This window comes from Lipophrys pholis, assembly GCF_963383615.2.
Source record: "Lipophrys pholis genome assembly, chromosome: 2".
NCBI classification, from domain to species: domain Eukaryota; kingdom Metazoa; phylum Chordata; class Actinopteri; order Blenniiformes; family Blenniidae; genus Lipophrys; species Lipophrys pholis.
In genome coordinates this window covers 18,223,291-18,238,533 of record NC_137636.1, presented here as the reverse complement: position 1 = coordinate 18,238,533, position 15,243 = coordinate 18,223,291, and the positions used below count along the sequence as shown (strand labels likewise).

At 39.0% G+C, this 15,243-nt stretch overlaps 1 protein-coding gene across 2 annotated transcripts; it reads right to left on the bottom strand.

Annotated features, from left to right (window-relative positions):
* Positions 1 to 396: 396 nt before the first annotated feature.
* Positions 397 to 14,580, bottom strand: LOC308106504 (globoside alpha-1,3-N-acetylgalactosaminyltransferase 1-like). Of its 2 annotated transcripts, none has more exons than XM_080458290.1 (11): positions 14,407 to 14,580; positions 6,397 to 6,438; positions 6,085 to 6,219; positions 5,335 to 5,367; positions 4,262 to 4,396; positions 3,957 to 4,065; positions 3,173 to 3,286; positions 2,921 to 3,037; positions 2,524 to 2,657; positions 1,975 to 2,052; positions 397 to 1,407 (listed from the first exon to the last, which is right to left on the bottom strand). In XM_080458290.1, the coding sequence occupies exons 1-11, from the start codon at positions 14,469 to 14,471 to the stop codon at positions 1,260 to 1,262; spliced, it is 1,110 nt and encodes a 369-aa protein (XP_080314416.1). In that variant the 5' UTR covers positions 14,472 to 14,580; the 3' UTR covers positions 397 to 1,259. The 2 variants fall into 2 exon arrangements, with proteins under 2 accessions (XP_080314416.1, XP_080314417.1); XM_080458291.1 differs by having other exon boundaries at positions 1,118 to 1,407; positions 2,524 to 2,654.
* Positions 14,581 to 15,243: the final 663 nt, after the last annotated feature.

Genomic DNA, 15,243 nt, shown 5'->3' with positions numbered 1-15,243 from the left:
TAGATCTTTTAGGTTTTCATTTTTCAAGTTCTAATACATGACTAACTCGATTTAATGTGTCCTTAGAAAAGTACACTCAGACACGTTTCAACAGATTTTATTGAATTCCCGTATTTAAAAAAAAGAAAGAAAGAAAATAACAAAAGTCCTTCATGCATTTACAAATTACTCCAAGCACACTGAAACCCCCCAACATGGATTGTGCTGTCTAAATGACTAAAGTCAAAAACATCATATGGCTAAAATATCAACCTACATCTTCTTTCCACTGTAATTGTAATAAGGTAAAACATTTTTTTATAGTTTCTATTTCATGGACATAAAATCCATTAAAAAAAAAAAAAAAAAAAAAAAAATATATATATATATATATATATAGGTCAGATAGCAAATTTTCGCGACATTCCTTCCAGCTAAATACACACTTCATACATGTACTTTGCACACATACTCTGATGAAAGAGATTTTCCCTGGCAAGCAAGTATATTATTCATTTTGTCACTTTAATGCTCTGTGAAATTTCTTTCCAGAACAGACTTTGACTATGACTCTAAATCATTGCCTGTAAAATAAAGCCCCAGTCAAAAATATAGAGTAATATTGAATGAACATCTGTCTGGAGCCTATTGGTGCTCGGCTAGAAATTTACTAAATGGATTACGTTCAGATCCAAAGTTTGTGCTTTGCTTGACAAACAACAAAAAAAACAACAGCTGATATGTAAATTAAAGCTGTAATGAAATCTGATTAACATTGACTGATATAAATAAAAGGTAGAAGACAACTGAAACTTATCTCAACACAGGTCCCAGTTACATTTCTTCAAGTTTGCATTCTTCCCTTAATGACTTCGCATAGGTTGAAAAGAATGGGGAGTGGCGCCTGCAATTTAGTCTACTTTGGTTTAATCATTAACGCCGTCATTCTTTATGGGCACACCTTAATGTAGACACATGCAGATAAGTATTTACCTTTGTTCCTTCACATTATGCTGGCCATAGAGTTTATTTCACATGACTACAGGGGGAACGTTGCACGCCTTCACTCAACTTGACTTTGGAAGCATATAACAATTTATCGACAAATGTTTCATCTTGAATATCAACCAGCATTATGACAGTGTTTCCGTGGGCTCACCACCCGCAGGAAGGTTCTTATTCGGTGCAGTGTGATCTGGGTGACAGTGGTCAGACTGCCACCCCCGGCCCCCGGAAACGGATAAGGGGGAGAAAGTGGATGGATGGATGGATGGATGATGTCAGTGTCCACCATTGGGCCGTACCTCAGCATAATTTTTAACCAACTGTGAGATCCTGACGACTTTGATGTCTGATGGCACAGAATCGTAGTCAGACCAGAGGTATTCTGGAGACAGCACCTTAGTTGGTTTGTTGTATAGCAGGTACCTGCATGCAACAGAAAGACAATTTTGTTAGAGACATGCAACTGGATTTTGAAATCCCCAGGCAGCTGCAGAGCTGCCGTGATCCGATTGTGTAATCTGATTGGACACCCTATGTGCCCTCCAAAACTGTCATAGGCTCTACTGTCAATCACTGTATTAAGTTGCCACCAAACACTAAATTATAAAAAGGAGATATAGCCAAAGCTGAAGGCGATTATAATAATAATAATTTACATTTTATTTGGGGGTATTCCTTTAGAAATGTGTGTTTTAAATGTATTCAACTTTGAAAAAATGCTCCACTGATCAATTCACTGACAGTGTTAAAATAGCTTTGCTCGTATATTTAAGGAGATAAGGATTCTTACTAATTCACACTGCATCATGTGAACCCATCTTTAGAAGAATATAGAATTCCCGTAGCCAACCAAAGCAAGACGAGGAAACAGTCACTGAACAATTAAAATGTTTCTTTGTTGTCTCAATAACATTTTCTGGACTCCCTGTGAGATTCCTACGTTGAAGCCAGGTATACATATAAATGTGGAAATAAAATGTGATACCGTACTTGTTCAGGTGACTCTCTTCCTGCCACACAGCTTCAATGTTGTTCTTTTTGTCTTCCTCCGACATGTTGTAACAGTATCTAATGAAATACAAAAGTTGCAACTGTGAGGCAGCACAACAGGTAGAATATTCAACAGACTGTCAAACACAGTAGTAACAAAAGGCTTTACAAACAGTTTTGAAGGCAAAGCTTCTCATCTTTATTGTATGCAAAAGCCAGCTGAACCACTACGAGGCTGGATTTTATCTTATCGAGATAACTTCAAGGACTGCAGGATTTCCCCGTGTGTGTGATTGGTCAGACGCTTCAAACTCCGCCCCCTTTCATGTGAACGCACACGTAGGTCTGGGTTGAACCAGCGAGTTGACCACCTGCTTCGTAGTCACGGTTATCAGGACCGCGCGTGTCTGGATAAGTTAACCCAGGAAACAGAGAGAGATCCTGGATATGCTTACCACGGTTCGTAGTACAGGCCTCTGCTCCTCTCCTTAACTTGCTTTTCTTAAGTTTTGAATCAAAACGGTTGGAAAATATTTTGGTTTTGGTTACTTGACAAGGTTGTACATGTCCTCCAGGTATCCCCCCCAGACGGCTGCGGTGTAATAATAGTCTCCTTCACCGGCAGGAATATAGGCTTTGGACTGGGGCCGACGCTCATAAGGAAATCCATCTCTTGATGTCTTCTGGTAAAAACAGAAATATACAGACAAGAGCACTATTAAAATTTTGACAACTTCACAAGCAAGTTCAGCAGATTCTTTTAAATTCAAAGCTCTTAAGTGGTAAATGAGGCAATACACTAGCATGTGATGTGTGAAGGGCTGAGCTGATGAAAATGTGAGAATAATTTCTACAGCCCATCGCATTTATGGTCATGATGAAATAAGGGGGTAAAAAAGTGTTTATTTGGCATGAATATGATGAAAATGAAGGAAAACACTAAAACCTTGTAGTAGCCACGGTGAAGAACAGCAGAGAGTCGACTGAGAGACTCTGCCCCAAAGCGGTCGTGGAAGACACTGTCAATGTCCATCATGAACAGATAGTCTGCTTCTTTACGGATCTTGAACATGGAAGACAGTTGTTAAATCCACAAACACAAAACTCAAACGGGTTATTGAAGAGTGTATTAAAAATATACAATAAAAGAATTTGATAATTTCTTCCATGTCACAGTCCAGTGTCTTTCACTCGTTACCTGTTTGTCAATGGTCATGGTGGCCCATTTCATTCGGCCAAGTACCACATCCTGCCAGCGCTTGGCACTTGGAACAGTGACAATTGTGATCTTTCTGCCCTCTCTCATTCCAATCTAAAACAGTCCAACAAAAGCATTTAAAAGAATATTATGTAGGTCTACTTGTTATAGTAACAGCTTAAGCGTAGACATTTGTTATGCTTCTATCTGTCTCACAGAGGAGAAATTCAGAGTGTTGTCAGCAGCATTACACACAGCGATACATGCATATGAGACAGAAAAAAAAAAATCAAATATAAAAAACTGTACAAACATAAGTACGATACAAATGTAAAAAGAATAGTGCAATCACTGAATATAAAAAAAAAAACACATTAATAAGGAGTGCAAATCCATTCCCTGGATGTTCACCAGAGAGGGTGCTGTTATTTTGTGTCAGTGAAAGTCAACTACCAGCTCTTTGGTTTTTCCAGCATTAATATACTGCCCACATACTGCATCTTGATAGAATTGTAAGATAATGTTTTCAAGTTTAATGTTGTATGGCTTCTTAGCTCTGCTTTCACCAGACTGTACCTGTAGGTTTCAATCATGGTGTGTGTGTGCGAGGTCTGTAGACACCTCCCTTTGTTGGAAAAATATAAAAATGACCTCAATTACATTAGAGGAACCACTTGAAATGGTTCTTGAAAAAATGTTTATGAAGCTCAAAGCTTTTTTTTTTTTTTTTTTACTGCATATTAAACATCTTTCATCTATTGAAATGAATAAATCTTTAACTTACTCTGGGAACATCTTCCTCATTGTCAGTGAAGATATAGTAAGTAATCCTGAAGTCAACTAGAAAGTACTTTTCACCCGACTCCAGGAAGCCCTTCAGAAAACGTGTGTATCTGTTTTAAAGAAGCACATCATAGTGATGTGAGTGCATGTGAGACATATAAAACAACATAATGCAAATAATACACAACAATATATACAGAGAAATTATTTCAAGTTATTGCTTTTTCAATTTTAAAAAGAGTTACATTTCTACAGTTCAGAAATAGAAATAGTCTCACTCCAACAATAGCCTGACAATGCACTTACTTGCCAACAGCAAAAACAATCACAGCAATTCTCGGGTCCATTTTCTTATAGATTGCGTCAATAACCACCGGATCAAACGTTCCCTCCCACACCAGGGGAGCATTCCAGTTTGTCACCGTGTTCACATCAGTCCGTCTGAGAAACACAAAGAAGATCAAAAATGAAGCACTCATTTCTTTTCTGGATACATGTATGCATAGCAATTCTCAGCTTCCAGTCTATTATTAGTGGTTTGGCTATGATCTGATTATAATTACACCTATAATGTGTTTCTAGATGCAGCCAACTTATTAACGTCAGTTGATTTGTCCTCATTTTCTGTCTATTGTGCATTGGGAGTGAAAATATAACAAAAGTTTTGTCTTAACAAATGTAAACGCCAGATGCAACAAGGACTTCAACACAATCAACTTCTGAGTTATTGGGAACCAGTCCTGTTTGCCCAACCTTCCTGCTTTACGGTACATTGCAAAAACCTTTTTATAGTAAAGTTTTCTACCCACTTATTTCCAGACCATGACTTTGCACCTTTCACTAACCAAATATTAAAAAGCTCAAAAACATTTTGGGGTTGATTACATCAGCTTTACTGCTGCCATTTCTAATAATGAACTTCCTGTTTGACACACATGTTTTATCTAGAAATACAATAGGTTGTCATATGAAAATCTGATTTCTATTAACCCAGGCTGGTCGAGCTTGATTTTCTTTCTTCCACATCATATTAACAACAAAGATATGAAAGTAATATGAGAAAAAGTAAACAGACTGAAGACAAGTGCAGTGGAAAAAAAACATCTTTCTAAACACTTGGTAATACTGAAAGCATAAAGTCTATGAGACTCCTCAAGAGTCTGGGGCATAACAGATAGGGTAGTATATTATTCACTGAGGTTGTCCATGGTCAATCAGACTAAAATATCTGTTCCTTTTATGCACAAAACCTGAATCAAGCAAAACTGCCAAGTGTTCTTTTATGAGAGGGGTTCATCACACACTGTCTGTAGCTTTGACCCAAACAGGAAGAAGCAGCTGATACAGCTATAAAAACTGCATGTTTTTCAATGCCTTACCCAATCTGTGTGCTTGGCTGAGCATATTTCAACCTGGAAGATAAGAGCAAAGTCAACATTTCATCACTTTATCACTTTTTATGCAGCAGTCAGGAGAGCGTAAAGGACAAAGCAATACATAAAAAGACACTGGCAACAAATCCATGAGAAATCTAAATAGATGCAAATGTTAACTAGAGAAATTGAGAAAATCTGACTGGTACTGACTAACCTGCTGAAACGTAATGCAAACGCACACGCACACGCATGATTAAATTAAATATATGCACTGTTGCATGGATGAGTTTATGGATAAGCAGAGGAATGGGGGATGGCCTCAACAATAGCAGCTGAGTATTCAGATCTGCACCTTTAAAAACAGCAGTTCCAACAGAAATGGGGCAGATACATTGCAATGATGACTGCATGAGGAAGGGACGAAGGTATGTCCACAACTATAAAACAGAACCTCAGTTTCTTCTTTTTTGTTGTTTTTTCTCCGGTTTTGTTTTGTTTTTTGTTTAGTTTTTCTTTTAGTACCAAAGCCATACAGAATGAGTCAATGGTCTCCCTCTGTTTGTTCTGTTGGGTGGGGTGTGTGTGTGTGTGTGTGGGGGGGGGGGGGGGGGGGTTGTGTTTGAAGAGTTTTATACAAGCATTGATATGTATATATAATTGTGTTTTGTTTGTGGAAAAATAATAAAAAAATTTAAATCAAAAAAAAAAAAAACCAGCAGTTCCAGTCTGTAGGGTGAATAAAGGGCCTCTCACCCAGTTTGCATGGTTAGGTCTCCAATCTTCCAGTTGCCATTGTTTGATGAAGGTTTGATTTCTTCATTTTCCACCACGTCAGTCTCCAGGACTATCCTGTTGGGCTCATGGGTTTCATAACATGGCTGGCACGAGCTTAAATGAGAAACAATATAAGAACAAAGATGAGTTCCAAATTAAGAATGTACATTGCTGTAAGAAATCATAAATTTCAAGCATAGCTGTGGTAGTGACAGAAATGATCCGCATATATCTCAGGGAAAACTTTTTCAGTATCATTTAGGGATTATTTATTTCCGCTGAAAAACTTACCTTAAGGATGAGACAGCATTTCCTGAGTAGATATATATGGCTCTATCAAGACAAACAAATAACCATACATTATTAACATACAAACAGTGGGAGATTGTACCTTTTTGGTAGAAACAATGAACGTTGTTCTTGAGTATTGGCGACAGTCTTAATAACAATTGTCATAAAATGAACACAATATTGTAAATATTGTCTCAAATGGGTCAAGAATTTGTTCTTTGCTATCAAGGCCCTTTGCACCGCTCACTTAGTTTGCCACATTGAACTGTGAGAAGAATTTGAATGCTTTCAGAGTTAGTTTCACAGTTACTGATTATATTAGAGAATGCTTCACAACAGACTTTAAAACCTGCCCTTTGAACTTTGACTCATAACTCAAATGGGCTAAAAGTCTAAATCTCAATGTACTGTTTAAACAGAAAGGCTACATCCGAGGATAGTATGGAATGTTAAAGCAAAGAGTGTGACTCGTATTTTAAGAGTGAAACACAGCATAGCTGCTATTGATAGAAAGTCATTTAGCGGGAGGAAAATGCCAACTGTATTGAATAATTTCATACCAAAAATGTGCCTGTACAAGGTTTTGGAAACGGGGGGAAAGTACTTTCACTTAAATTTAACTTTTTGCATGTGTGTGTGTGTGTTTTTTTTATCCGTTATTTGGGTTCAGCGTTCCAGTATCACAAATCAATGGAAAGTCGAGTAGTACTTCTTGAAAATCCTGCAGGGATAAAAGTAGAGTAGGACAAAAAAAACTGGACAAAGATTGTAGTCATGAGAGTCTATGGCTGGGTACTTGAACGATCCAGGTCAAAATGATTAATGGCCTAATATGTTACCCATCAATTACAGCCTTTGTGGGCTGACATGGGCGATGGTTACAAAAACATTCAGTATACCGTTTGCTGAGGAGCTCTGTGTCAAACATTAACAGGTATAATGTCCGCAGCTGTTGAAACCTGATATACAAATGATGTGCACTTGCCCGCATGGTGAGGAACTAAAACCAGTCGTTCACTTTTAATTTTGTCCACCGAGTAAATATTTGTAAATTGGGACAAAACCTCAATCTTTTATAGAAGATGGTTGGATTTATAAAGACAAAGAAAAAAGGACAGCATTTTCGTTATTTCGAGAAATGGCATGTTGGGGGTAAATTAATAATCAGCTGAATTTTGAACTGAGAAAAACAAGTTATTCCTTTTGAGAAATGACAAATTTTCGTTGATGTGTTGCTGAGTAAAAAAAAAAAAAGAACCCAGAGTTCCACATCTGGAAAGTGCAAGAATTGGTCATTATCGTGTCGTTCTTACTGGGAAAATACCGACAATGAGTGAATAAAAATTTATCATGATACAAAAACATTGTGAGATGCATGAACCATATCTACTTAAAACTATACAGAAAAACCAAAAGATCAGATCATTGTTACTTGTGAAGATAACAATTAGTCCAGAGGAAAAGAACTGCTGTATGTCTGTGGTAGGAGTCCAGAGTCCTTCAAACCTGCAGCTGTAAAGCTCAATAAAGCCGCGGTCCCACAGCACAGTACGTGCCGGAGTGGGACGGGGCTTAACTTCAGACTCCCCTTGACACTGGACCCTGACATCTGAAGTGCTGACCTGCCAGCCAAGCAATCCCAATTCTCTCCGCCACTCCAGTTCTGGCCGCCTCCTTGCCCGCATCACAGCTTCAGAACTCTCACTCAGACAGCAGTCCAGCTCCTGTAGTCTTCAGGCTGCAACCCACCTTTTAGAAAAAACGCTCAATCCAAAGCCTGACTTCAGGAAAACCTCTCAGTCTGCAAACCCGACTTCTGGTAACTGGCCTGTCTGCAAACAGCTCCTGGAATCATCATTCAACTTCTGAAGTCTATCTCGGCCCCTGACAACCAGCCGAGCTCACAAATGTCTCAGCCAGCCTCAGACTCTCCAGCTCACAATCATAATAAAACACTTTTAAACTCAGTTTTCTAGTCTGCCTGCTTGCTGCGCCTGATGAAGGTGGAATACGAAAGCAAAATATTTATGAACAAACTAAAGGTACAATTAACTTAATTAAACATGTACGCAATGAGTGGTAACATGTAATCACAACAGAATGCAACAGTTTGGCAGCAATTATAGGCTGTTTTTGTCATGACCTCCACCTCTGGCTCTGCCTCCTGCCAGTGTTTTCCCTTCCCCTCCCTCTTTCCTTTTTCTCAGGTGGGCATGTGCTGCATGCTGGTGAGTGCAGTCTGATTACCTGCGTGCACTCACCTGAGGCAGGGTGTGGCTACACTAATAAATTCACCTCTCTCCCCATAAAGCTGGCTTCAGATCAAGACCCGGCGGCGGACCGCAAACTATTGACAGTTAGTTGCACCCTGCTCTGCCTTGCTCGGTTCAGGCTGAAGCACATGCCCTCCGTCCTGCTTCCTCACCGCCGACCACACCCTCCTACAGATACCCACTTCATACCAGGCAGTGTGCTCCCTGCAGTCTCTAGCTGGGCCTGAATACTACTTTTGAGCGTTACCTTTAGTCATGGTATAATTTCTGTGTTGTACTTTGGTTCTGATTTTTTTTCCTGTCTTGGAGTATTAGCTTAGTTTGGCAGTTTCTTAGTTTCTTAGTGTTTGCTGAGTAGTTCAGTCACCCCTTCCCCTCCTTTTGTTCTCCGTCTTCTTTCTTATCCTTTTGTAACAGCTCAGCTATCTTGTTTATTTGGGTTGAGTCCCTTGCCACCTTTTATTTATTAAAATACTCTTGAGAGAACTCCTGGTACCGTGTCTCTGTCCGCACCTGAGTCTCTGGGTGTGAATCGTGACAGTTATGGTGTATTTTTTCAAAAATATGAATTACCCAAATGTGATTAAAGCACGTCACTTCCCATACAAAAAAAAGACTTTGATTATTTTGTTTAAAAATTAGCAATCATTCAATTACATTTTTGTGTGATCCAGTGGCATTTCTATACATAAATACTTTGTAGGGCAAGATATTGTTTCAGGTCTAGTGATGCTACTGAATGTCAAAGTAAAGTGAGTGAACAACTGTATTGCCACAACAATATGACAACCATATAGGCACTGATCCTGTGAAAAGGTTGTGCACTGGAAATATCAGATTAAAAAAAATAATTCAATAAAAAAAAAGAAAGAAAAAAAGGCAAAATATGGTCTAAATAAATTGCGCCACAGCCTGAGCATGCGCACTTACACTTTACTGCATGTAATACACGCTGCATGGTGAGGGAGGGGCCAGCCCCACTAACGCACAATCGGTGTGGATCAGGAGAAAACACAACCTGAAACAGCAAGAGGAGACCAATAACAAGGGAATAAATTCCTCACACACTAATTATGTGCAAATTCAGGAGGAGGTTTTATTCACAGACAAGAAAACAAAGTAGATAATCTTAAAGAATTAATAGCATACTTTGCATGCGGTCCTTTCTGATGACACCAGGTGGGTCTCAGCCCCACCTGCCCCTTATGGCCAGTCGCCCCTGGTGTGATCTCATACCTGCGCACAGTCTCTTTCTTTATAACCATACCAAAACCTATTGCATTTATATTTTCTACTCAGTCCGAGTTGTCCTGCACTCAAACACTATGGCCACCTCTACCATATTCCCCACCTGTAGAGAAGCCAGGAGCCCACAGCGGCTGGACAGAGTAACTGGGCATTGGTTCCATGAGAGAGTGATAAGTAGGTGTTGAGCAACCAGCAGAATGGGGCGCCATAGTGACACCCAAGCCAGTGGTAATGAAGCCAGCATGACCCCAAAAAGAAATAAGAGAATAAATCCCCCAAATCATTTTAAAAGGATTTTTCTCTTTGAAAACTAGAGGTACTCAAGATAAATAGTGAATGCAGGTGCTTTTTTCCCCCCAATCAAAATATATGATAAAAAAAAGTTCACTCGTTAAGTCTGACTGTTAAACATGTAGAAATAGGGTTCCACAATAAACTAAAAATTAGGGAGTATTCCAAATTGGAATACTCCCTAATTTTTAGACAGTGGAAGTCATCTGATTAGAATTTCTAATCAGATGACTTCCACTGTCCTGTAACCAAATACCTCACACATGTAAACAGATGAAAACAAACACGCAAAAACATTTGACAAAAAATTACTTATTGGCCATACGTCTAGTAAAGTATGTTCTGGGTTTATTGATGTTTTTCATCACATTTTGACATTAATTCCATCATTGATGTCGTCAACATTATATGTCTCTGCACTTGTTGCTTAGGTAGATAGATAGAATTTTATTGTCATTTTTTGTTGTGTATTGCAATGAAAACAGCAAAGTTTATTGTTATTACCACTGACCTGCCCCTCCGCTATGCACATCTAGCCTAGCCAAGTATTAAACATGCTTTAGGCCTAGTGTCAATTGTGATAGGCTCCAGACCCCATGATGCTAAGAGGAAGGGGTTCAAAGCATGGATGGATTGATCCATACATTGCATTTACCATATGACAAAACTCTTACTGGTCCACATGGCGGGGAAGTGGTTAGTACTCTTGCCTCACAGTAAGAAAGTCAATTGTTCAAATCCCATCCAAGCCTTTCTGTGTGGAGTTTGCACGGTCTTCCTGTGTGTGTGTTCCTCCCACTGTCCAGAAACATGCAAGGTTAATTGATGACCCTATATTGCCCCTTGGTGTGAATGCGAGTGTGTATGGTTGTCTGTCTCTGATTTGTCTGATAGACTGGCGACCTGTCCAGGGACAGACAGATGGACAGTGGGGCTCTGGCTGTGAAGCAAAATGTTCAGCAAATGCTAAAGAGTTATTGGTGGACTTGTTATTCTGGTTAGTAACACTGCTTCATTTGAGGTACAGCTAAGATTTTCAAAAAGGTTTAAATTTTATTAAATTTGTTTTTTAGGTTAAAATAAACATCCACATCATTTGAATCGACTTACCGGTTTTTTTTTAAACAACACTTCCTCTTCACCACAACTGTGAAATGAAGCTGCTCAACATCCTCATTGAATATCATGAAAAAAAAAATGTATTCATGTTACAGAGCCATCAAGCCAAATTTACAAATATACCACTAGGTAGCAAAATTCCCAAAGTGAATCTACAAAGAACTGGATGAACTTTAAGTGTTAATGGAAACAAGATGGTTTTGTGTGGACCAATGTAACCCACCGCATACACCACAAAATCCAACACTTCCGTTTTTGCTCCTATTTTTGTTGAGCTGAACTCAAAGATCTAAGACATTTTCAATGTACACAAAAGGCTGGTTTCTCTCAAACATTGTTCACAAGTATGTCTAAACCTGTGTTAGTGAGCACAATGCCACAGATGCTGCAAGTTTTGAGGGAGCGTGCAATTGGCATGCTGACTGTAGGAATGTCCACCAGAGCTGTTGCCCGTGAATTGAGTGTTCATTTCTATACCATAAGCCATTTCCAGAGGTGTTTCAGAGAATTTGGCAATACATCCAACTGGCCTCACATCCAGAAAGCGCGTATAGCCACACCAGCCCAGGACCTCCACATCCAGCATTTATACCTCCAAGATCGTCAGAGACCAGCCAACTGGAGAGCTGCTGCAACAATCAGTTTGCATGACCAAAGAATTTCTGCACAAACTGGCAAAAACTATGTCAAGGAAACTCATCTGCATGCTCGTCATCCTCATCAGGGTTTTGACCTGACTGCAGTTCATCGTCATGACCAACGGTGTGTGGAGTAAATGCTCATATTCAATGGTGTCTATCACTTTGGAGAGGCGTTTTCTTCACAGATAAATACAGATTTTCACAGCACAGGGCAGATGGCAGACAGTGTGTATGGTGCCATGTGGGTAAGCGGTTTGCTGATGTCCGTGTTGTGAATCGAGTGGCCCGTGGTGGTGGGGTTATAGGATGGGCAGTCATATGTTATGGACAATAAATACAGGTGTATTTTATTGATGGCATTTAGAATGCACAGAGATACCATGAGGTGATCCTGGGATGCATTGTGGTGCCATTCATCTCCAATCATCATCTCATGTTGCAGCATGATAATGCACGGCCCCTTGTTGCTGCCCACAATTCCTGGTAAGCTGTGAAATTGCATTTCCAGCATTCTCTCAGGACATTTCACCCATTGAGCATGTTTGGGATGCTCTGGATTGGTGTAGATGACAGCATGGCACATTGAAGAGGAATGCACCAACATTCCACAGGTCACAATCAACCACCTGATCGACTCTATGCGAAGGAGATGGGTTGCACTGCATGAGGCAAATGGTGGTCACACCAGATACTGACTGGCTTTCTGACACCCCCACTCACCCACGGACCCCCCCAATACAGTAAAACTGCATATTTCAGTGTGCCCTTGCTTTTATTTTGTCCAGCCTAAGACACCTGTGCAATAATCCTGTTGTCTAATCGGTGTCTTCATATGCCACCTGTGAGGTGGATGGGTTGTCAGCAAAGGAAAAGTGCTCAATAACACAGATTTAAACACATTTTTTGAACAATATTTGAGAGAAATGGGCCTTTTGATTATATAGAAAAAGTCTTAGTTCTTTGAACTCATGGAAAATGGGAGCCGTTTATATTTTTGTTCAGTGTAATATTAGCAAACATTATCAAAATCCTTCTAGAATTGTTGATATCACTGTAAATACCAATTGTATGATTGTTTTTACTTTTGGGTTTATATGGCTTGTATTTCTTTTTGCACATTAATGGAACCTGTCATCATTTCCTCAAGTATGATGATGACAAAAAACGTTCTACCCCTAAAGCATTTGCACAATTACAAATTCATATAATGTGGAGTATAACCGCCTGGCCTCGCTGACAGTGCAGTTATTAGTATAAAGTGCTTCATTGATTGACTCTTGCTAGCACTTGCATATGTGGAATATTATTGTGCAAAGAGCCACAATGAGTCATCACTTTCACTGCAAGTATTTAGAGACACTAAAGTGTTTTTTTTTCCCGACAGGAAACGGCAGTTATGAAGTGGGAGGAGGGTAAAAACATCAATATGTACTCTTTGAAAAAAATCTCTACGTATGAACATGCTAACAACTATTACAAATTATAGTCTTATTTTGAATGTTTTGGAAATATTTTTTGGGAGGGATACTCTATATACACAACTACCCATAACAGCTGCTACATTATTTATCTGGCAGGCAGTCTGTCAGAAGTTGTGGTAAAACTCAGGCTGAAGTTGCTCAAAGAGCTGCAGTTGTATTACAACATTAAGCTTCTATGTTTGTTACTTTAACTTGTCGTGACTTTTAAAAAAATATGTAATTTGTATAAATGTTTAAGTTAATTGAAACTTCTGCTTTCATTGTGCTTCCTTTATGTCCAGCAAACTGATGCTTTTCACTACGTGTTTGTTCCGCATACGGTTAGCAAGACATTGAAAAATACGGCGAAACTTTACTTTTAGTCATAGTTTGACAGCTCTATTGTTAAAATCAAAAATGTAAACGAACAAATGCAGGGGAAATCATATCGGGAACAGCTAAACCAAACGTGAAACTCAACAAAACTGACGATTTAGAATTAAATTGTCAAAATCATCTTTTAAAATTGCATTATATGAAAATGGCTTCTTGCCAGTGTAGTCCATTATTTTTATGTGGCATGCATTTATCAACAACCATGAACAGACTGTAGCTCACCTCGTGTGTGAGCAGACACCTCAGCAGGTGCTTATTCCACTAGATAAATACAAACTCAATCGTTTTTCATCGGATACACTTTGCGTTGTTGGGCTTACTTACATGCAAATATAAAAGTCATGCAATAGCTCATTTAACCACTGTGCATCTGCATACATATTATGTGTATGCATTAGCTTCACAGTCACGTGAATTCAATTAAACTATATGGTAATGGTTTGGTTATAAAAAAAAAAAAATACACTCAATCTATGAAGATGACAGTCTTAATTTAGTTTAAAAATAGTTTTTACGACGTAAATCTCATTGTTTTGACAATATATTGGATACAGTGCTGAAGGAAAAGAAAAAAAGACTTACCCGACAAAAATCAAAAGAAAAACAACGCTGATGAAAACATGGGTCCTTGATATGTTCCGCAACATATTCCCTTCCGGGCAAATGTATTTACTTTTGTGTGAACAAACTACGTTACCGCTACTCTGCAGGACATCGAGATCAACACAAAGGCTGAGGGTTCGATTTTATTATGACGTGGAGGAGTGACTTTCTTCTGATATGACAGGTGGAGGAGCAGGGGCGGCTCGAGCGAATCGTGGCCACCTCTCGTTGATTCTTGGCCACCACACGCAGCATGGAGGAAAAGGATCATGGGGAAGGAAACTAATTACACTCTCACATCAGCAATGCACTATACCTGCAACCAGCAGCACCGGCCTCAAGTTAATGAAGTTTAAGAGAGAATTAATGATAATGAATATGCCATGTAAAAGTTTGATATGTCTGATGATAGACCATCAATTATATCGTTAGCCTCAGCTAACTTCTTTTTTTGAATATATTTATATATTTTTTAAATCAAACAATTTATAAGTTCCGCTAAAGCCACAGAAACGCCTTTGGTTGCGTTCTGTCATTCGAGAAAGCCATTTATTAAAAGTCTGTATTCAATTCTTTTCACCCAGACTGGTGATCAGGTTTATATATTTTGAATACTGTGTCATTTTATTTCATAGACTGCTGAGGAACATGTATCCAAAGTGCCAATAAGTTTTCTGAGAGATGCGAGCTGAACCATTTGAAGACAGTGCCCACGTGCCTCGGCCAGTTTAAATATGTGGTGATCTACGGTATCGAATTGCTGCACTTAGATCCAGTACTATCAAAACTGAAATCTTGTCTGTGTCATGTGGTTCA

What these genes read in the sequence shown, in the direction of transcription:
- LOC308106504 (XM_080458290.1), bottom strand. Translation starts at nt 14,471, where the DNA reads ATGTTGCGGAACATATCAAGGACCCATGTTTTCATCAGCGTTGTTTTT. An exon ending in GACCTAACCATGCAAACTGG is followed by an intron (nt 5,368 to 6,084) that starts GTGAGAGGCCCT and finishes CTTATCTTCCAG; the next exon opens with GTTGAAATATGCTCAGCCAA. An exon ending in ATTGTTTTTGCTGTTGGCAA is followed by an intron (nt 4,066 to 4,261) that starts GTAAGTGCATTG and finishes TCTTTAAAACAG; the next exon opens with ATACACACGTTTTCTGAAGG.